Genomic DNA, 22,973 nt, shown 5'->3' on the forward strand with positions numbered 1-22,973 from the left:
CCCGTCATTTGACACTGCTGTTGTAGAAGTAAACCTGTTGATCTACTTTGTGTACCTTCTACTTACTACACTTTGCAATAAAAAATGAACTAATAAATAAAAACTATTTATGGCATAGTTTTGCTTCCTCACTTTGCTCAGTGCTGTAAACATGTGAACAGAAGAACTATGTTACGTGTTGGTTTTTTTTAACCCTCCTGTTGTCTTCATTTACAGCCACCAAAAAAAATCCAAAAATTCAGCAAAAAAAATCCCCAAATTTCTGAAAATTTGCAAAATCTTCAGGAAGAAACATTTCTCTTAAAAGTATTATTTAAAAAGAAAAAATCCCCCAAATTTGGCAAGAAAATTCTTGTAAATATTTTCAAAAAATGAGTAAAAATCATCCAAAGAAATCCTAAAAATATCTAAAGTGATTCCATATATATCAGTAAAACTTCTAATATTTTCTTTAAGAACATTCACAAAAAAATCCACCAAAACCCAGTGAAATTCGCTGGATTTTGGTTGATTTTTTGTGAATGTTCTAAAAAAAAAAAAAAAAAAAAAAAAAAAAAAAAAAAACTTTTTTTACATTTCTTTTTTTCCACCAAACAATATTAAAAAATTTCCCAAAAATGTTGGAAATGTGGAAATTGTCACTGTGAAAATATATTTTTTCCACATTTTAAACTTTAAAACGGGTCAATCTGATGTGCAGGACGACACCAGGGTTAACTTGTCTGTAAGAGAACACTCACATTTCTACGGGGGAAGGTGGTGAGGAGCTTGAATTCATCGAAGGGGTATCCCTTGGAGGCCACGAAGTCGAAGAGGACCTGGAGCTTACAGCTGCCCAGGAAACGCCTTTCCAAAAACTCCCCGCTGGGTGTGCGGATTCTCAGTTTGCTGATCTGCTCTCCTGACTCTTCGTTGGGCTCTGGAGGTAGGGCCTGCTCCAGGGACAAGCGGATCGCCTGGAAAAAAGAACATCCAGTATTTTTTTGTCAGTACAGTTCACTGATGAGGACGCGTTTGCATACAGGTGTAGGTGAGGTGCAGCTGTCGTCACTGGTGCTGCCAATTTTCTTCCAAGCCCAGGGGCACTTTTTAAAGTATTTGTTTAATTTTTACAGTTTGTTAACGGCAAAGTCAGCGTGAGTAATTTTGTGACAAGTAAAATCAAGTCAAGTCAGTTGTAGTTATACAGCTCAGTATCACAAATTCACTGCAATGACCTTTACAAGATAATTGCTGGATCAACTTAAATTGATTGCTTCAACTGGTGACATACAATGGAATTAAATTTATCTAAGTTAAGTCAGCAAGTAACATTAGAGCCATTTGAAGCCTCTCAAATTTCATTTGAGACATTTCTACGACTTAATTTTAGGAAAAATCTACTTGAAGTTTCCAGTTTTTCTTATGTATTTTCTCTGCCCAAGCATAAAACGTGATTTTGTAATCAGACTTGTTGTTTTTTTCTTTTCTTTACTATTAAAAAACAGTACTGAGTCACAGGAGAACATTTTGAAGAGACGCAGATGTTGCGACACCCAACGCTAAAGGAGCAGTGAACAGAACTTTCACACTTTAGCAGAAACTGGAAGACCGGTTTTATAGAACTGAAGTGTAATTTTGAGTTAACTGAATCCAACAAAGTACACTGCCATGACCAAAGCAAAAAGACAAATTATATTATTATTTTTATCCTCATTGTACTTTTCTATCGCTTATCTTGCTTCCTACCGAGTTTCATGTGTATCTAACTGCTGTAACATGATAATTTCCCCACAGAGGGATCCATTAACTTTATCTTTTATGAAGCACAACAAACAGCTTCTATGCTCAAACTTTCAAACTTAGCATTACATACTTAGTTGAGATTCCTTAAAAGCAGTAGAAAGCCCATATTTTCTTCTAATTTAGCTTCTCGCACATCTAATCACAATGTCAAAAGACACACGGTGGAAGAAGACCTCTTCAGAACAAGAAGAAAATCTTCCTCTCAGTCTGTGTTTACTGTAACCTTAAAGCAAAGACTCCACAGTAGCACTGGCAGGTATAAAGATGACGGCGCACCATCCAAGCACGTACGAAAGACGAGCCCCACAGTCTGATGGCAGCATTGTTGCTTCATGGTAACTACACCATCTCCTTGTCCTGAGAATGTTATTGAATTAGTTGCCCTGTGTCTCACCCTGTTCCCTGAAGCCTGGTGTAGCTTAGGAGGTTGCCAAGTAGCATATCAGCACGTTAAAAACAGCCAAGTGTCTTCATCTTTCTGGCTATCCTGCAGTATTCTGTCACCCTGAGACTGAGCCTGTTGAATATGTCAGTGTCTGTAATAGATAGTTGAGAATCTTGTTTCATCTGAGGAGACTTTAAATACGGTAAACAGTCGATAACACAAAGCGAGGGTGGCTTATCTCACATAAAGACAAAACATCAACTGTCATTTCCTGCAGCAAAGCTAATCAACTCTCCTGAGCTCCAAAAAAACGAGCTTAAGCTGCTCCCTGGAGCCTCCCTCTTCTTTCTGCTGCTGCACCTCACCTCCTCCTCCCCTGGCTTGTTGTTCCTGTTTGGCCTGCCAGGGAGCATATGCTGTGACAACACGCCCCGGCTTTATTTACACACCATAATGCAATTATATTTCATAAGAGTGTACAACAGTAGCTCATTAGCAGCTTCTGGTGTTGGGTGGGCAGGGTAGGGCGCGTGCCGCTCTGCCATCAGCTCCCTCAGGTATAAGAGCCGATGCTGACTGAGTTAAAGGGGCCCCGGGGACAAACCAACACGCAGCTACACAAAAGACAGGAGTGTGCGTGGTAGCGGACGTACAAATGCAGACCACAGACGCGAGCATAAACACGCACGCAAGTGAGAGGTAGCGTCCCCAAAGAAACCACAGGACACACGTCTGGTCGAGCCTCGGCCTGAAGCTCCACACAAATAATCAGCAGCATCTCTCCGTCCATTTATCCGCCTCTCCAGCTCCGCTCGGCGAATCACAGAAAGCAAACAGATGACGAGTGCAGGGGGGAGAGGTGCACCTGACAGCCGCACAACTGTATGCTAAGACCCCTGAAGGAGGTAAAGAATAATGTCAGCCCACACAGGCACATGAAACACACTGTCCCTCCAACCCCACAGCCAGTCCACCAGCTCACTACTTTCAGCTCCCTTTTCTTTGCACAAAGGCACAAAATCAGGGAGAAACCGTTCCCACTAGCATTGTGCTCTCCCTGATGCTTTTGTTGTGTCTGGAGTTTCTGGCATACGCATTACTAAGTCACTGCCTCATAAGACTCGACTGAAAAACTGCAAACAAGTAAACCAAATGATCCTAATTATGAGAGATTTCATGATAGTCTCTCGGTGCTCTCAAATGAAAGAGTTTGGGGACAACAATGCAGATTTAAGATATGGAAAAATTCAATAGTAAAGCAACAAAACAGAAATCTCTCCATCAGGTAAGAACGTCTCTCAAGTAGAAAGATAACTCAGTTGACTCCAGCACTGCGAGCTGAAGAGCAGCATCTGCAATGTAGATGCTAAAACCTAAATAAACTCATGAAAGTGTTGATTTAATGTCAGACTCAAGCTGCTACAAATGCCTGGTGACTAACTGTGACCTTCAAACTAATTTAATGGTATTTAAGCATTTGGGGTTACCTCTGTAAGCTGGAAAACTTAATTGTGTCCTTTTTCCATACATATATTTAGAGGAATTGCCCGAGAACCAAATGAAAAAACAGAATCACTGATGAAATAATGCATAAACACACCAGCATTATGTTCTACTGTTTTATTCTGGTTTTATTTTAGTTTACTTATTGTATTTCAGTATTGTATTGTACTCATCTCTTAATGCTTTTCTGCTTTTTAGGCAGTGCATTTCTTATGTCATTTTGTTCTTTCTGAGCACTATCTGGCACAAGAATTTCCTTTGGGATTAATAAAGTTTAATCTTATCTTCTCTAATCTTGTATATACTCTTAACTTGTTTATCTATCAGCATATGTGGACTTAAGCTCATCACAACTGCAGTAGCACATAATAAAAACCAAGTGCATCATTGTGCTTAAACTGCACGTATTTTACATCCATTTTAAGTTATCCTTTAAGAAACCTAAGTTGCCATTGTCCAGGTCCAGCAGCTGCTCCCGGTTCTCATATTTATGAACACCTAGACTGTAGCACAACACAGCATGTTAGCTCAGGAAACACCATGGAAACCGCTGAGCTGTGGCAGCGAAAATGAATATCAGTAGGAAACAGGTGGATAATAACGGCTATTGTGGTTTAAAATACAGAGGCGTGTGCAGACAGTTTGGTTAGTGGACTACAGTGATATAATTAAGAAGGCCAGGTTTGGGGACTCTTTTGTTGTCGTGTGTTTAACTTAAGTGACAAATCATCTGAGCGAGCCGGGTCACCCAATACGTCCTGCTGGCTTCGGGCTGGCTGCTCTGTAAACAACAAGCAGCCAGGACATCACTGTGTTACTACAGACTGTATTACAACATTGGTGCCATCCTCACAGACAATTATTGTTTTCCTGTGTGTGTGTGTGTGTGTGTGTGTGTGTGTGTGTGTGTGTGTGTGTGTGTGTGTGTTTGCCCCCCTCTCCACAGACAATAATTGTTTTCAGGTGAATATGTATGTTTGCTTAGGTTGTGTGTATGTCTGTGCATAGGTCTGTGTACATGAACTGCCTCAGTCTTTTGTTCCCATGAATGTGAGCTTGTGTGCGACGCCAGTATGAAGCAGTTAAACAGAACAATAACTGTGTGTATGGAAGGTGACATTAACAGCGATTGGCTTCGCTGTAATTAGGATATTTAATTCTTCTGAAATGGCTGTGTGCCTGTTGCACCCACACTACACGTTTCACCAAAACCACAATCTAATTGAGTCATTATTGTGATGTGAGAGCAAAAGAAAGGGAAAAAAAAGACGGCAGCACAATGGCACAATCACAGTACGCTGGCAGATCATGGAGCTGCTCGGCTTTACACTGACAACTATGGAATATTACTCTGAGTAATGTGTAAAATGCGAATTTAAGACTGATTTAACTGTGGTTCTCACCTCCTTCTCCTCCTCCTGCTCCTTCCTCATCTGTTCCAGGCGAACCTGTTCGGCTTCTTCTCTTTCTTGGGCTTCTCTCTGAAAATGATGGAATTCATTTCATCAAATGGGACAGCAGAACTAAAACACCAAGTTCAATCCAAAGGTGTCACTTTGCTTTAAAGAATTAGTAATTACGTGTCATTAGCGATCCATACAACTTGTTTTTCAAGCCAGTGAAGTCTCTAAATCTACACTAATGATAAAATAATCTAAGAAATCCTAACTTGGATGAATCTATAGAGACAAATGATTTCAGTGCTGTGGCATTTATTTCCTGCTAAAATGGACTGATTTGTAGGTGCTCCTATTGTATTTTATCTCCACATTTTTGGCATTTTATGGCGTTAAACCCTAAAAATTATAACTGCAGGGTGACCATCTGTATGCAGTTAGACCAAAAAAGCATTTTCTTAGTAAATATTAAAAGAAATCAAACTACAGTAATAGTGTTTCTGAGCTTGAACGTTTCGTTGCACCTAAAGCTTACGTACTGTCATCAGAAAGCTCTGCTTCACGTTTTCTTTTGCAGATTTTAAATGTCATTACTATAAAGTGGCAAAAGCCAGAAATACATACAATAGAAGATTGGATTGACATTATTTCTTCAAGATGTAAATACTTGCTTTTCCTATTAAATTGCAACAGGACAAGTTGAAAAAAAATGAAAAGTGGATGTGTACATTACAACTATACTAGCATCACTTGCTTAATGTGAATTTTCGATCCATTCTGTAGACTGATGTGAGCATTAGGAAGACAAACGCCAATCTTGAGGTTCTATGTAGTTATTTTGTGATATTTCTTTTCTCATTTCATCATATTATTTGTATTTTTATTTATTTGAATGGTCCTTATGTGTAGAGTTTAGATTAGATTCAACTTTACTGCCATTACGTAGAGTACTAAGACAATGAAATGCAGTTTAGCATCCAAACTAGAAGGGCAAAAGCAGCAGGAAAGGGCATTATTTACTAAATGTGATAGTATAACCTGTATGAACAGAGTGCAATGAGCACACTATTATATATATGTGGATACAACAGAAAAACTAGATAATCTAAATGTATAGGTAGAGATAAACGGTGGTCTGAGCAGCATAAACAGTATTAATGCTAAGATATATGCAGTATATATGCAGGATTAACAGTATAAACATTGAATATGGGAAATCAAGGAGAAGTTACTCAGTCTTGATGTTTCAATGTTTCAGTTTGGAGTTAAAGATGCTCCTTGTTCGTACCTTCTTCCGGTCAGCCTCTAAAGACAAACGGTAGGCCTCGTCCTGTTCTCTCTTCACCATCTCTCTTGCCTCGCGCTCGTCCTGCGTGGAGTCAAGGAAGAAAGAAAGAAGAAAGTCGTTCCCATTAACTAACAACATAATAAAGGACACACAAGGACAAAAACATCTAAGCTGAGGAGCTGGGTGTGGAAGCCAGAGAGAAAATGCAGCATGTCAAGTGTGGTTACGTACAAACACCAGGTATGAAAGAGTTGCACCAGAGGGGAATTCACTGTGAACGGGCCGTCATTTACCAGACCCTGAGCCTCTTTTATGTTTCCTCATCTCAGTTTCAGCCTCCCTTTCTCTTTTATTCACTCTGTCTTCTCTCTTCCTGTTTGTACAGAGGGAAGGGGACAGGCGGCCTTTCTCTTCCTACCTGCTGTGGCTACAAAGTGTTCGACAAAGACTGGGTCTAAATACGAGTGTCCATTGTGCTAACGCTACACAGCCATTAGTTTTGTATTTTCTGAAGGCCCACGCTGTGTGCCGGGCCGGATACGGCAAAGTAAGCTCATTGTGACGATCAGAGGGCTACTGTGCAAGCTCGGCAATGGCTAAGCAAAACAACAGTGTGTATTGTTGCATTGAATTGGAAAATGTAAAGATACATTTGTGCTTTTGGCCCGCATAATAGGCGAACATTGAAAGGAAACTGTAAAAGAATGGCGGAGATGGACAAAAGCATCAAAAGTGGCTACCTTCAGCTGACCAGCCCTGAGTCACGCAAACAAGTCACAGTAGTTCATGTTTGATTCTCTTTTTTTAGGCCTTTATTTAAATAGTGCAACAAAGGGAGCAGGAAAGGTGCGGCATTTGTATCATTGGCTAATGAGTCTCATTTTGAAACATATTTAAATGCACTGAATATCTTAATACAAAGAGGCAAGAAAATAAATATTAATCTGACTTTTATCTGCTCAAACACCATGTGATTTAAGGGCCTGAACTTTGGAGGAGATTAAAAAAAAAACAAAAAACAGATTTTCCACAATTATATTTTGGCTACAGGTCAAGTTGTGACTCAGATTGGGGGCAAATTTAAACGGGACATTCCTATTATCCCGTTACTCTCAAACCAGTTGTCTAGAGCTGGTTTGGCTGTTGAAATGGGAAGCATGGTTTGGAACCTAGCAGTGGTTCTGAATTACACTAGTGCAAAAGGGGTATGGGACAGCTAGGTAAATCAAGAACATGAAGAGTACAGATCAAGATGTCTTCAAGGGTCCAAAACAAAACTGCTCCCATCCAATTTCTAATTTTATTATTTTAAAGAAACCTAAACCCAAAGGGACCAGAAAGTCGTGGCTTCTACTTCATTGTCCTAATACAAAGAGGCATGGAACTAAATATTAATCTGACATATATCAGCTCAAACACCATGTGATTTTAAGGGCCTTAACTTCAGAAGAGAAAAAAGAAAAGAAACAGATTTTCCACAACTATATTTTGGCTACAGTTCAAGTTGGCTGCTTCAAGTGGTGAAGATACACTTAGCGTTCAGAAAAGCAAGCTGTCGCACATTTAATGTTTGCTCAAAAATAACAAATAATAGAGCTGTTAATTGCTCTTTTTAATTTGCTGTTTGATTTTGGGTTTTAGCAGGGGCAACTTTCATTTGGAATTATTTATTTGCCGTCACTTCACAGTCTGACAATGGAATACGCACATTTAGAGCTCTTAATCTTGACCCACAATGTTGTTTTTATATATAATAGTTCACTCAAAACACTTGCTCATCCCCAAAAACTGTACATCGGTTCATTGTGGGTGCTCCTCACATGAATTGCATGTGAAATGGCGTGACAAAAAACACACTGTGATGCCAACAGACAGCACAAAACCTGCAGCGAGTAGTCATTTGATTACTAACTACTAAAGCTAAGACACAGACGACCATCGGAATGACTGGCGAGTCAGCGAGGCTGGTTAAAGTCACAATGTGGCCGTCCAGCTGCTCCATTTCCAGACAGACACAAAAGTCGGTGTCAAAGTGGAATGTCTGGGGTTGGCTGGGCGTCTATGTTCGTGTCTGAGTTTGCCTTTGAGAAGGTGAGGTGAAAAACAGAAATTTAAAAAAAATAGGAGGGAGAAACTGAAAGAAGGAAATTTAAAAGTGCTTAAAGGCAGCATCAAGGTTGAGTTCACTCCAGAGATGTGATCAGTGCTGTCATTTACAGGATGTGCTCAAATCCTGAGGTTAACGTACAAATAATGTATAATCACACTTGTTTATTATACTTTCATTATTACATGCACTGTCCTTTTATAATTAAAACACTTTAATCCTCTCAGACCAGCTTTACTGTACTGTCAACAAGCAATACAGTCAAGGAAAATTAGCCTGCCTGTATAAATAATGGAGAAAACACATACTTTCTAATATATTAAAGGTGATGTACAGTGTAAAGGAGTAAACTGCACCAGTCTTCCAGTGTGAATCATAGTTTTTTGGTACCCAGTGAAATGTGTACATAGCAGAAAGCGTCAGAAGAGAAACTGTGTGAAAGCTGGCATCAAAAGTCTGCTCAAAATTCTCATTTACTTATTCTTTGATCAGCCAGGTCCTGATTTAAATGTAAATTTTGCCAGTTTTCGGAGTGTTTAATTTCAACAGAGTTCTTGTACGGCAGCTTGTGTTTAGACAACATTTAACATTTGAGGACTTTGGCTTATATGTTAATGAAAAACTGGGTTTTCTAGAAAAACATGCACATATTTATCAAAATAAGAAAAGTATCCCATTGGCATCTGTACTCGCACTGGCACTAACATTGGAAAAAAATCTAATGATAGCCGGAGTGTGCCAACAATGCAATGCATGTACATACTCTGCATGCTTCTTGTTACATCCTGTCATTGATGATTATTTGAACAGCAACCAAGAGTGACAAATCCACAAAAGAAGCCAGAACGTTGTAGAAATAATAACAACACGGAGAGAATAGCTGTCACTCAGTAGCTCACCTGAGGAAGTCTCACCCTCTGGGTTTGTGTTAAGCAAGATTCATTCCTTTACTGTGATTTTCATATGAGATGCTGTGACTTTCACAACAGCATAGTTAAAGAGGCTGTCTGGTTGACTGACTCTTTCACTGTTCAACACCTAATACAGTGTGACATGTGTCATCCATAGATACTGTAGTTAAAAGAAGAGGCACAGCAGTGTTAGAGAGGCTGACGGAAAAGTGGTGTGGTAACAATTATTAACTTTATAACATTTGTATATGTGATAAATAGAAAAGAGAAAAAAGTAGTATTATTAATGATGATGAATCTCTGGTTTGCTTAAATACACAGTTGCTACACTGCAAAGAGACTGTACTAATGAAGGACATTTAGATGTATATGATTGTTAAGGGGGATTACTTGTACATACAACTGACAAAAACCTAAATGCAGAAAAACATCTAGAGTGTCATTCATTCTCTCTTGCTTGTTGTCACTTGGTAAATATGTCAGGAGGTGGTTCAGAAGGTCAGGTGTTGTGACAATGAGAGGTCCCGACTGTCATACTATCCCAGATTCCTGTCTATGACAGGAAACGCTTGCACCTCTTTCCCATCGCTGTCTTCTATGGAGTGTACCTTTGAATGGTGTTGGTCCACTTTCTACTGGAGTAAAAGAGGCAGTCGACAGACGGGTAGCAGCGCAGTGTAGCCTACAAACTGGGCTGAATTGAGGCATATCTGATTCCTGTACCTATTCAAAGACCAAAGGCTACGGATGGCAGGACAACTAAAGGGGAAAGAAATGGTTAAATGGTTCTTTGCTCATCATCACATGTACACCATGGTTAAACATTGTTTTCTGATTTGTCCCAACATGCTGCAATTTATCTGTTAAGCAGAGTGTAAAACATTTGCTCCTGCCTCAGTAAGGCCTCCGTCTACCAGGTGCTGGTTTTAGGCTGGTTTGGAGTTGGTTCAACACGTGAACTTTCCAATAAACAACCAAATGACTCCACCATGGAGTCATGTCATCACATCACTGTCTACATCTGTTTGAATGCTGGTTTTGTTCTCAAAACTCCCTCTAGTTTTATGCTGAACTCCTGTAAAGGAGCACAGTGCGAGGAGACAACTCGTTTCATCCACAGAAGGCTGGTGAGGCCATTTCTAAACACTGCAAATAGCAGTCTGCCTTTGTGAATTTGCATCGTCAGTCATAAACACCAGCTAACGATATTAAAACCTCGTATGAAATGGATAAATGCTATTCCAAATGGCAGTCAGTGTTTGTGAACGTCTCTTTATGTGTCGGCGCTTCTAGCAGCATTTACAAACTCTAACTGGTGATATTTAACAGCAGAGAAAATGAGACAAATGCATCGTCACATTTCTACACTGTTGTTCTGATTACAAATTGAAGCTATGGCTTTTCTTCCACGTCTTTAGATTAGGCATACTATCTCATATTTTTATTAAAATGGCAGTCACAAAGTTGTAATCGCTCCTGTTGGTCTAATTATTCCCGCCCTGGGCCTCTGAGGTAGAAAATTCTTTGTTCCAGACCCACAAAGGGTTGGAGCTTTGAATGCACTGATCTTAGGATCTGCATCAGGGGCTGATGAGAGTCATTTTTAACTGACTGGTACCAGCATTAACCTACAATACAATACAATACAATAATTTTATTAATCCCCGAAGGGAAACCCAGGCCCTTTGTTTACATCTGCTGCCTCACAACAAGTGTCAGAAATCTGAGTAACTTTCTCTGCCTTATGAATCAATATTTCATTAAGTTACAATACAAATTGAGCATACTGGACATTTGTTCTGTTCTGATGTTGCAGCCAACTTTGTCATGGTGCCCCTTTACTTTTTAAACCCTCAAACTGCTCTCCTCTGGCCAACATCAAACTGCCCATCTACTCTGATCACTACAGTATTAAACAATGTAAAAATACTCTACCAGGTGGTACAACAAGGTACTACACCTAATTTACAATATTTGGTGTAAATTATCTAAGAAAATGGTAGGATATTGGTTGACAGTAAATAACAGCGAGTCTGCATACAGGGAAGAAGTGAAACAGCTGAGTTCATGGTGCAGTTTCCATAACCTCTCCCTCAATGTGGACAAGACCAGGGAGGTTGTTGTCGATTTCAGGAGGGATGGCATACAGGATCATGCACCACTATCTATCAACAGACTGCAGTGAAGAAGGTCAACAGTGTGAAGTACTGGAGGTTCACATTGATGATGACCTAACTTCAACCACTAACACCTCGGCAGTCCTCAAAAAAGCTCAGCAGCAGCTCCACTCCCTCTGCAGACTCAGAAAAACAGGCCTCCCCACCACACACCTCACCACCTTCTACAGGGGCACCGTTGAAAGCATCCTGAACCATGGCTTCACCACCTGGTTCGGGTGCTGCAGCGTGAAGGGCAAAAAGCGACTTAACAGACTGGTCAAGACAGCCAGCAAAATCATTGGCACCCCACTCCCCTGCCTGATGGAGCTATACCAGCATCAGTAGAGCCACCTCCATCATTATGGACCCACTTCATCCCTCACACATCTTCTCCCTTTTGCCATCAGGGAGGAGATACAGCAGCATCATCTGCAAAACTAGCAGGAAGCTGAAGAGCTTTTTTCCTCAGGCTGTAGGACTTATTAATGGACTGTCCTCCATCCCCACATACACACCCACACTTTAACACACTAGAGAGACCGGATTGTTTGAGAGATTTAATTGTTTTTTTTATCTGATTTGATTGCTATTTATTAGTTTATTATGATATCTATATTTTAACATGAAGTACACTATTTATTGATGTTTGTATTGCACTGCAGCCACTGATTGAGAAACGGAATTTGATTCTCTTGTGTATGAAGATGACAATAAAAATCTTTTGACTTTTTTTTTTTTTTTTTTTTTTTTTAACCTTTAAATGACTTGTATTGGGGGCAAAAAAAAAAACTTGATTGGGACATCCCTAGTTGGATCCACTCTCAAAAAGTTTTCCTGGTCGAAAGCTGGTTCATGGGTGGACAAAACACGGACAGTTTGGGACTAAGCTCTGAAGCATCATTCAGATTACCATAATTTCCGGACTATTGATCGCACCTGAATATAAGCTACACCCACTAAACTTAAAATGAAAAAGGTTTGTACATATATAAGCCGCACCTGTCTATAAGCCGCAGGTGTCCACGCTGTAACAGGAGATACTTACACAGAAAGATTTTTTTTAACTTTTAATTAAATAAACGCTTTTTTCCAAACGGTGCCTGGAACATGGCAGCAACACGGCACTAACACAACAGTAACACGGCAATAACACAGCAGTAACACGCATTGAGTCAGTTGTTCATGCAGCCGACTCCAACGTCTCACCATGGATTCGTTGATGCCAGCTTACTGCAGCAGCTCTATTTCCTTCTTCGATGAGGGTGTGTGCATGAAGCGCAAAATGACTGATCTGAAGAGTTTAGTGTGAGTGCATTTGATTTAATTCGAACAGTTTCACTGGTCCACTGTGACCTGTTCGGTAATTTCATTCTGATGTGACGAGGCTAGACGTTTTGACGGCATGAAGTTCGCCTGTAAAAATCTATCCATTAGCCGCATCGTTGTTTAAGCTGCCGGGTTCAAAGCGTGAGAAAAAAGTAGCGGCTTATAGTCTGGAAAGTACGGTATCCTAGTTGAAATGGGGTATTGGATAGCTAGGTAATTCAGGAAAATTAGGAGAACAGTTTAGGATGGTTTGAGTTTTTACTAGACGTCTTCATGTGTCCAAAGGAAAACTAATCCAAACCCAATGTGTTTAACTGTTTTTGAATAGAAACCTAAACCTGAAGAGACTAGAAAGTCCTGGCGCACCCTTGATGTTTGACCATATCTGAAAACGTATACTTGAGTTTCTAGTTGAGTTGAGTCGGCCACAGTAGATATTTCTACATCATGGTGCACAGAGAAACGGCTGGCTAGTTTATCCAACAGAAGCATGTTGTGCACCACTTTCTACGCTGTTGTCCAACTCTGTTACATGGAAACACATTATTATTAACTCTCCTGGCCACTGAAGTCTCCATCATGAAGATGAGCACATTCTTGTACTTAAAAGCTTGAAGCTCCATCACGCGTGAGCAAACCGCAGGTAGTTAATTTAAAAACTAATCTGAAGCCTCGCTCTCCCAAATTTAAAGGAATATTTCTTAGCTGCTCAGTTGAGATATGTGATTAACTGGTGCGCAACAGAATACTATTCCAAATGGAAGCATATTGAACTTAACTATGATACATGCCAACCCCAAACAAGACTTGGAGACACAGCTAGCTCACAGCCTAAAGAAGTGAATCCTATAATTGAAACAACCCTCAAGATTTGGTGGGATATAGTGAATAAATTCAAGTTGGAAGGAGACTGTAAATTGTTGGTATGGCCCTCGCATTCTCCTAAATTCACAAGTGGTCAGCTTGATAATACTTTTCTAAGATGGGTGGATAAGGGAATCACAGCTGTGTGTACTTTAACTGAAGGGACAGTGTTTAAATCTTTCGAGAAAGTAAAAATTGAATTTAACTTGGATAACTCAGACCTGTTTAGGTACTTCCAATTAAGACACTTTTTAAATTCCGATATCAGGGTTCATTTTTCACAAGAGGGCAGTGAACTAATTGAAATGGTGAGAGGGGCACACAGAAAATTGTCATTAAAAATTGTATCCAGACTGTATAAATGTCTACATAACTGTAATAGGACTAACTCACTGTACGTAAAACAAAAGTGGGAAACTGAATTACAACTTAAAGTGTCAGAGGAAGATTGGCATTCTATTTGCCTTTTACAACATGCTGCAACCAGCTCCAGACAATGGAGGGAATATGGCTGGAAAACATAATTAGGTATTTTATAACACCACACATCAAAAGTAAGCAGCTTAAAATTTTACAACTGTGCTGGAGACTATGTGGTAATATGGATGCCAATCATTCTCATGTATTTTGGAACTGTGCAAATGTCAGACCTTTTTGGGAGAATATTGCAAAGGTAATTGAGGAAATCTTCGGCTATAAGATATCAGACAATCCATGGACTATGTACTTGGGTCTACCATCTAAACAGGAGGTACATGCGGAGGATATCTACCTCTACAGAGTGATCTTGTTGGCCTGCAAGAAAACCATAACAAGGAACTGGATGAAAAGTACCATTTTAACTGTGACACAATGGAGAGAAATTATGGACGAAATCTACATGATGGAAAGGATGACTCATTATTTAAGACTGACAATGGGCAAATTTGAGAAGAGATGGGAGAAATGGACACACTATATAACGCAGTTGTAAAATTTGTAAAATGTATATTCTTACAACAGTAGCACCCCACTATGCTTGATGTTTTTATTGCAAAATAAAATGCGTAAATAAAAAGTAAAAAAAATAGCTAATCTGAAGCATTTTTCTGCATCTGTAAGAATCTGAGCTTGACCTTTGTGTTTCCTGCAGTAACAGAATTCCTGGCTCCACTCGAGCCTCACCTCATCTTTGATGTCCTCTTGTTGTTGTGCTGTGAAGATCTCCATTGCTCCCATTAACCTCATCATCAGCTCATCCACTGTTGTATTGCCTGAAGGAAAAAAATAGAATGAAAGTGAAAATCTGCAGAATGTAATTTAATCTTTGTGCTTGCAGACAACTACTGTACATCTATATAATGTTGTTAATTATAAGGTTAATAAAGTAATAATTACCTTGAATAACATTTAGAACTTCGTTGGATGTGCGTTTTCCCATGACTATAAGGAGCAGAGGGAACTGATCTGTCTTGTATGTCCGTATAGTTTGTGCCACCACACTGCCAAAGTGCCTCGTGCACATGGTGAGTAGTCTGGAAGACACAGAAATACATCTTTCTTCAATATATTTAACACAAGTACTGAAAATTAACATATATTTCAGGGCCTGTGTTTTAGGAGAAAAACGCAAGATGAATAAACCAGACACAAACACACACAAAAGCATGCGCTATATCAAAGTCTGCATACAAATATCTTCAGCACAAAAGGAAACCAACACGTATACGTCTCAGACCACAGCGGAAAACAGAAACACACAACTCGTGGCATTAAGGAATTTAAAACCAATTCTGCATTTTCTTATTCCATCAGAGTGAAATGCTATCTCAATTGGAACCACAGATGAATTAGTATTCCTCACCAGACTCCCAGAATTGATAGGGCAAGAGAGGATTTCTTATTCCATTACAAAGACAGAACTTTTTAAATTAACATTTCAGAGAGGGAAAAGGGTAGCAGGCAGCCGGGGCCTCGCCAAGCTCCCTGTAAATGTCATAATATTAATGAATTGCTATAGACTGAATGCAAATATAGATTAGCTTTTTCTCCTGCCTTTTAATAAGATCTACTTTAATAACTGGCTGCTAAAATAGAGAAGTAATGGAATGGGTGGAGGGACAGCGGGTCAGAGAAAGAAGACAGATAGAAGGGATGCTGCCTGAGAGGGGGTGTAACTCATTAAAAGATGAAGCCGAAGCGGGAGGAGGGAGCCACTTGCAGACTTTTCAAACTGTGAAATTGCGTACTTGAGCTCACTGTGGTAATTTTTTTGAAGCAATAATCACTCCAGTGCAAGCTAAAAATATGGATATTAGAGCGAAAGATAAGTGAAAAATGCTTTGAAATATCATTCAGACAAAACTTTTCTAAACGCTGAACTTTGAGTGACCCACATCTTGCAATGAAGAAGTTGAGTCCCCTAAATCTCACAGATCATTTTGTTCTGACATTTGTCCCCGATCAGACCTCGACTCAGCGAGACCATAACAATAGCCCACAAGGAAACTCTAACCTGTAATGAAAGACCAGGGAACAATGGACACTACCTTGAAGGGTAACCCAATCGCAAATCTCCCGTCAGGCACAAGAGCAAGGTTTCTATCTCAGAAACTAAGAAAATCAGTCCACCACAGCGAAAATCATTATCACAGAACTGCACTCAGCCTACTATGTATCTACTGTCACTCAGGATGAGACCAAAGGTGCAACCAGGATATGAAGAGCTTATGAAGAACAAGTACGGACTCAACACTGAGGGCAGGAGGAAGTCAAGCTTCTCCAGAAACTGAGGTGAACAGTTCAGCAGTCTCATAATATAACATGGTAAAGAATGTAGCCTCGTCCATATCGAACCCGCGACTTTTAAAAACCTTTAGGGTAACTAAATGTAGACGCAAAACACCTGCATGCAACTTGCAACACACTTTGTGCACGATAAGTTTCCGCTTCAGTGGCTAATGTGACTGACAGCTTCTAATTTGTCACCCATCCCATGTCTATTTCTCACTGCACTTCCAGACAGCTAAAACAGTTAATGTTTCCCTGGACTGTCAGCTCACATTTCTTCACATCAAGGTGCTGAGTGAAGATGCGAGTTGACTGGTTAGGCCTGACGTTTGCTCCGCTGAGCAGCTGATGAGTCAGGCCAGTACAGTAGCAATGCAGGGAATATTTTTGCCAGCCACCTGTAGGGAAGCGTGATGGGAACCGGATGCTCCGATAGCTCACTGTGTCATACACACTTTGTTTCAGAGTGAATGTGGACATGTTTTGATTTGAAAGTGACATTTTGTTCTCCCTCTAAACCTGCCATGTTTTCAGGTATGAGTATGTCAAGAGGAGAAGTCAGGTGTACGGAGCAGGTTTGCACGTTGCTTCGTGTCTGCCTTCAGCAAGGCCATTTGCAGATTAAGAACAAAATTACCTTCATTGCCTTTGTACTAGAATGCATTACACTGTACAGGTGTTCATAATAGAGGCCCTCGTACACTGTTGATCTGTCTAAATCACTACAAAAGAATTTGCATAAACATAAAGTCACCTTAGCTTATTTTGCTCAAAGTGCTTGTACAGACATGTTAGTGTGGAATATAATACATCTGAGGAGGCACAATGCACACAAAACACAAATAATCTACTTTCAATGTGTTTATTTACCCACAGTTTCAATATTTACCTTGTGCGATGACAGTGCACAGCCTGTACGATATATCAGATTCATCTCCCATGAGCAACAATTCCACTGGCATCCAATCACCAGTACTGCGTTTATGCATAATTAATCATTTAACTGGGAGGCCTGTGAGAATACAGCGAGCTAAGCAACAGGCACATTCCAGTATCAGCAGGTTTATCACACACACACACCATCAGGATACCGTTCTAACGGCCTGTGACTGATGCCAATCACCAGTCACCGTGGATCAGCCAGAGAGCGTGAGAATGCGGAGCTGCAGTGGATGTGTGAGCGGGTTAGTGTGCACATGTGCATGCATGCATTAGCAGCAAAGCTGTGACTAGCTGTGTGTGATGAAAAGCTCCAGATGTTGCCTCCCTTTTAATGTGCAATAAAAAGGCCCAGCTGGGGCAAAAAGCAAAGGAGACCAATGAGAGAGAGAAAGGAGAGCGGAATGAAGGAAGGAGGGAATTTCCTTAAAAGAAATAATGGAGGGGTGAGGTCAGGGTCTTTCTTAAACGGCTGCTACCAGAGGGCAGGCTTAACTCTGGAGGGTGAGAGAGAGAGAGCTGATGAAATAAATAGAAGGGAAATAAAGAAAAATCAGGAAGGAGACGAGGAAAGGAAGAGATGTAGCGTAAAGATGAAGGGAGGTACTGGGACGATGCTAATGAGCACCTGTAGGACATCTGATCTTCTGTCAAACACTGAAAACTGAACATACATTTAATTTTACAAGCTGGTGAGCAGCATCCATCTTAGTCCTGTGTAATAGACACACATTACACAAACCAGCATACTGACAATACAGTGCGCTGGAGCTACGCTAAGACTTTGAGGATAAATGGGGAGATAGAGATGTTTGGACTCAGAGGGAGTCCTTCATCTCCCACTGACCCTCTATTCAGACAGCTTAGTCAAGATTGCCCAATCAGGGGCCTCACCATGCAAACACAACGCCTTTTGTTAACATGCAACCTCCAAGCTTGAAAAAGAGAATGAAGCTGGAGGGAGAATGGGAAGACAGAGATACAGGCTGTGAGCAACGGAGTGAGAGCTGAATGCCAGCAATTAAGGACATGTCAAATGGATTTTAAAATGCCGTTCATGTGTCAAATGAGGTTCCGTCTACAATAGTGTTTTTAGATTATTTTCTAAATGTTTCCTGTCCACACTGGAATGGCGTAACAAAATACCTCATTTTCAGCTTTTGTTCAAGCCCCAGATTTTCTGACTTTAAATTCAATCAACATAGCAACAGCACTCAGTGAAAAGCATTTTAAGGAGTCTATTTCCACAGCCTAATTAAAGGTATAATTTTAAGATTCAAACAAATATGGAATTTACTGATTTAGATAAACAAGATAAATTTTAATAGGTAAGATTGACAGATTAATATTGGTAACTGCATCAACTTAATATGATGTGCTATTTAAACTCAAATTTCTGAGTTAGTTCTCCTAAAACTAAATTCAAGTTGAGGTACCTTAATGAAATGAACTGTATGACTTAGTTTTTCTTCACCCTGAGTTAAAGATTATCACGCCTGGACAATTTCAGACAGTTTAGACTCACAATTTCAAATAGCTTTGACTGTAAAAAGGTTAATTCCCCTAAGTCACTGTAGCTTGTTGGCTGAACAGAATTTTATTAAAAGTTGCTGTAAATCAAAAAGACGGATGCAAACTGCGCTGTTTTTTTTATTGAGCCTAAACATAATTTTTTGAGTGTCGTAAGAAGGTTGGAGTAATCCAGTGATTAACCTTTTCTACGAGAGCAGTTCAAATAATGACACAGGACAGCAGTACACTCTTCAGGCTGCTCTCCTGCTGAAATACAGTCAAACACCCTCTTTATTAGACACACGTTAGTATTTATGCCAATGGTAAAGCAGAATCTCCGGATAGTATATAAATAAAACATAAGGATTAAGATGCAGTCTGGGCACAGAGGTTCAGTTATTCCACTTCTAAACTTTACAGTTGGCAAAATACTTAGTATAGCATGATTCTGAGCTACAGAGAATTAACTCAGTGTTTACAGCCTAATAAAACTGAATTTGAACAAATCGGATATCAGAGGTTTGGGCATCGCTTTTGCTGATTAGCAATTTTTTCATTCACATCATCATGAGACTAAGCGACCATTTAACACGGGTAGATTAACCTTCACAAAAAGGAGTAATGAGTTATTGCAATATACAATAAGGGCAACTATTTATGCAGTATGTACACATTTAATTTTATATTTATATTTAATTCCTATTTAAAGCCTGTCTGATCAGTCAAAGGTTATCGGCTGCAGCTTTAAACTGAAACCGGTGTTACAGAAAACTACTCAGTACTACAGTTATAGCAGGAGGTCTAATACAGTTACTGAAAACCTGTGTAGTGCGGCGCAATTTAACGGAAGTGCGCAACAAATTGCAACTGAAAAATGTTACTTTAGATGTATCCATACTTGTCTCAATAAAAGTTAAATTATGTGTCACAAAAGTACTATTTATCTAATGTGACAGGTGTTTCTATCCCATGTAAGTGTAATTAAATGTTGGTATTTAAGAAATCCAGCGCTATGTGATTTTGCTGTACTAGTCAACAGATTTAAGGCAAGACTTTTCTAACTTTCACAAATAATTAAATCATATAATGCAATCATTAAGCAGCAGAATTTAGCTAAGTAGCGTCTCATTTCATAGCACAACTGCAGTGTGCAACGAAACAACTCCATGGAACAGAAAACAATCACACTGCACCTGGCTTTGTTAGCTTCTTTTGTGACGTCCCAGGCCCATGTGATGAAGTTCTGGCTCAGGTAGGAGACAATGGAGTCAGCACACATCATCTGGGAGCAGAAGACGTTGCTGAGAACACTGTCGTCATTGTGGAGGTAGATGGCGAGCAGCTTTCTCTGTGGAGGGAATTCAAGGTAGAGAAAGAAAAGTTGTGAGCAAACTGCACCATGAATTCTCTTAGGACCTGGCCGGTGAACAGGCTACTGCAACTGATGCTTTGTTTTTTTAGTTAATTTACAGTAACTGACTTGGCTGTGATTTGCAAAGATTTTGTTAAATTTGAGGAAGGCAACTGTTAGATTTAGGTTTGACGTCAAGTCTCTGATGTTAAAACAAAATCTTTCCACTGCTCTCAGATCTGTTGCGTGAGTTTCTCAGCCATGTCTGGGTGTTTCATCACAGGAGAGACACTTCCACATTACATGAACATGAAATGACATGAGAGCCCGCCGAGTGCAGAGCTAGCATGACTCCTACAGACCACAGCGAGGCCATAACTGGCAAAAAAGCAAATACCACGCAAAATCAAATGGACAGCGGTGTAAATAAAACTTCTCTGAGAGGCGACGAATATATGGAGAAAACAAAACAGACAAATCACTCTATTTATTTTACACCAAATGCCAACAGCCTGTTCAGGTTAGTAGCGGCAGGGCCAGACAATATTGACGAAGCTCCAAATCCAAGGATATTGACACCATCATATAAGCCTGGTAGATTCTCCCTACTGACAATCTAATTAAAAAACAAACACACCCACAAACAGAAAAGGTTCCAGGGGACAGTGTTGGAAATAATGCTCTTTAAATTACATGTCACTTCTCTTGCTATAAAAGACCAACTAAGAAAAACTCTCTGCTTAGTTCATTTTTAACTATGGCTGTAGCAGAGGGGGAGTTAAGGGGGTCTGCTTCTCAGGAACAGTCATCTAGGCTACGTGCGCCAAAAAGCAAAAAAATCTACACAGGGCGTTAAAAACGTGAGGGGGAGTGAAAGAAGAAGTTGTGCTATACTGTGGCCCATGTAGAATAGGAATGGGAGAGCACTGCTGTGTTTGCTCAACGATTAGTGCTTTAGAATAATCTCCAGGGCTCCTAGAGAGAAGGAGCCGGGGACTCATTCACTGGGCCGATTCAACAGCCTGAAAAGATTAAACACTCATGCTGAGAAGACAAGCAAATTCAGTCTTGAGAGAGGAATGAGTGTGAGGAGAGGGAGAGTTTTACAACATGAAGGGGGGAGAAAAAAACAACAACAAAAAAAAAAACCTGAAACACACTCGAAAAACTGACGTCCCCAACTCACATCCACAGTAAACTTAACTCCACAAGTGGAGGACTCGTACTCACACACATGCATGCTCAATTAGAGCAAGTGTAAAGGCTAATCAAAGTGGGCATTTTGACCAACTGAACTCCTTCATCTCAGTTAAACTGTCTGTACCCCTCTGTTCCCTCTCCGCTTTCAAGTGAGATCCTTTGTGTTGCCTTTCTTAGCAGGGAGGAGCAAATCCCTCAGTTCAACTAAATTACTAGGTCCAACCTGAGCAAGACAGTGACCCCATAGCCCTCCGCCACACCTGTTCACCTAAACCTGAGCTGGCTTTGTGTGTGTGACACTAGAGATTTCACACAGGAGAATAGCGTTGGAGCGTCTGTATAATCAATGCTCGTTTTACATGGAGGAAGATCGATGGAGCGTTACAGAAATCATCACACTTAAAAATATACAATGAAAACATTTAGAAATTTTCATCAAAATCTGCAATGTGAAAACTGATGTAGCAAAATTTCATTCATACTTGGACGAATTGTATCTGTAATGTGACAATCACAAACAAGTGTTAATCAGAGCACATAATAGATCTGACCGTGAATATACTAATGTTCAAAAGTCTGGGGTCACTAAGAAATGTCCTTTTTTTTCCAAAGAAAAGCATTTTTTAAATGAAGATGACATTAAATGAATGATAAATCCAGTGTAGACATTGTTAATGTGGTAAATGACTATTCTAGCTGGAAACAGCTGATTTTTAATGGAATATCTCCATAGAGGTACAGAGGAACATTTCCAGCAACAATCACTCCTGTGTTCTAATGCTACATTGTGTTAGCTAATGGTGTTGAAAGGCTCATTGATGATTAGAAAACCCTTGTGCAGTTATGTTAGCACATGGATAAAAGTTGGAGTTTTCATGGAAAACATGGAATTGTCTGGATGATTCCAAACTTCGCAACAGTAGTGTATATTTTCTACTGTTTTGTTATGTGATCATGTTGTGACCAGCGTCAAGCACCGAGGTCTAATAACACAAATGCCGTGAGGATCTGTGCTGTCTTTATGAGGAAGGTGAAGCTGAGCGAAGGACTGATACTATTCTAAGTTTGCATTTGTGTTTTGAATCTTGGTCAGACCTCTAAACACGAGCCTGAAGCTGAAATATTCACTCTGCATTTCTCTTCCTTACTATTCATTGTTGCTCCTTTTATTTTTTAATAAATTACAAAGACAAACACTCTTGCACTTTTACTGTTTTTGCTACGGCTCATCCAAGATTTCCACAAGAAAAACAAACCCTCACTGCCTGGAACTGAACATTCAAACGTGGCCTCTGGATAAATCTGCATTTGTGAACAACAAATTATGGACTGGATTATATTGTCGCTTGTTTAGCTGCATTTCATTATCATTCTGCTACATGGGGAAAAAACTCTCTGGCATATTTGTCCGGGTAACTGTTTTTGTGGACAACATACATGTCGGACGCAAAAACTGTGATTAACATGGATAAGTTAT

General features: G+C 39.9%; 1 protein-coding gene across 8 annotated transcripts in view; it reads right to left on the minus strand.

Annotated features, from left to right (window-relative positions):
- Positions 1–22,973, minus strand: part of faf1 (Fas (TNFRSF6) associated factor 1) — an 84,591-nt gene that overhangs the window by 14,736 nt on the left and 46,882 nt on the right. For all 8 annotated transcript variants that reach the window (XR_008604599.1, XR_008604598.1, XR_008604597.1 and 5 more), the window contains 6 exons: positions 20,139–20,293; positions 15,103–15,239; positions 14,890–14,978; positions 6,359–6,439; positions 5,077–5,154; positions 741–956 (listed from right to left, as the gene is read on the minus strand). Coding sequence is in view for 5 of the 8 variants with exons in the window: in XM_035950201.2 (XP_035806094.1) it covers positions 741–956; positions 5,077–5,154; positions 6,359–6,439; positions 14,890–14,978; positions 15,103–15,239; positions 20,139–20,293 (756 nt within the window). In the remaining 3 variants the exon portion in view is untranslated. The remainder of the gene's footprint in view (positions 1–740; positions 957–5,076; positions 5,155–6,358; positions 6,440–14,889; positions 14,979–15,102; positions 15,240–20,138; positions 20,294–22,973) is intronic.

Source organism: Amphiprion ocellaris, chromosome 2 (genome assembly GCF_022539595.1).
Source record: "Amphiprion ocellaris isolate individual 3 ecotype Okinawa chromosome 2, ASM2253959v1, whole genome shotgun sequence".
NCBI classification, from domain to species: Eukaryota; Metazoa; Chordata; class Actinopteri; family Pomacentridae; genus Amphiprion; species Amphiprion ocellaris.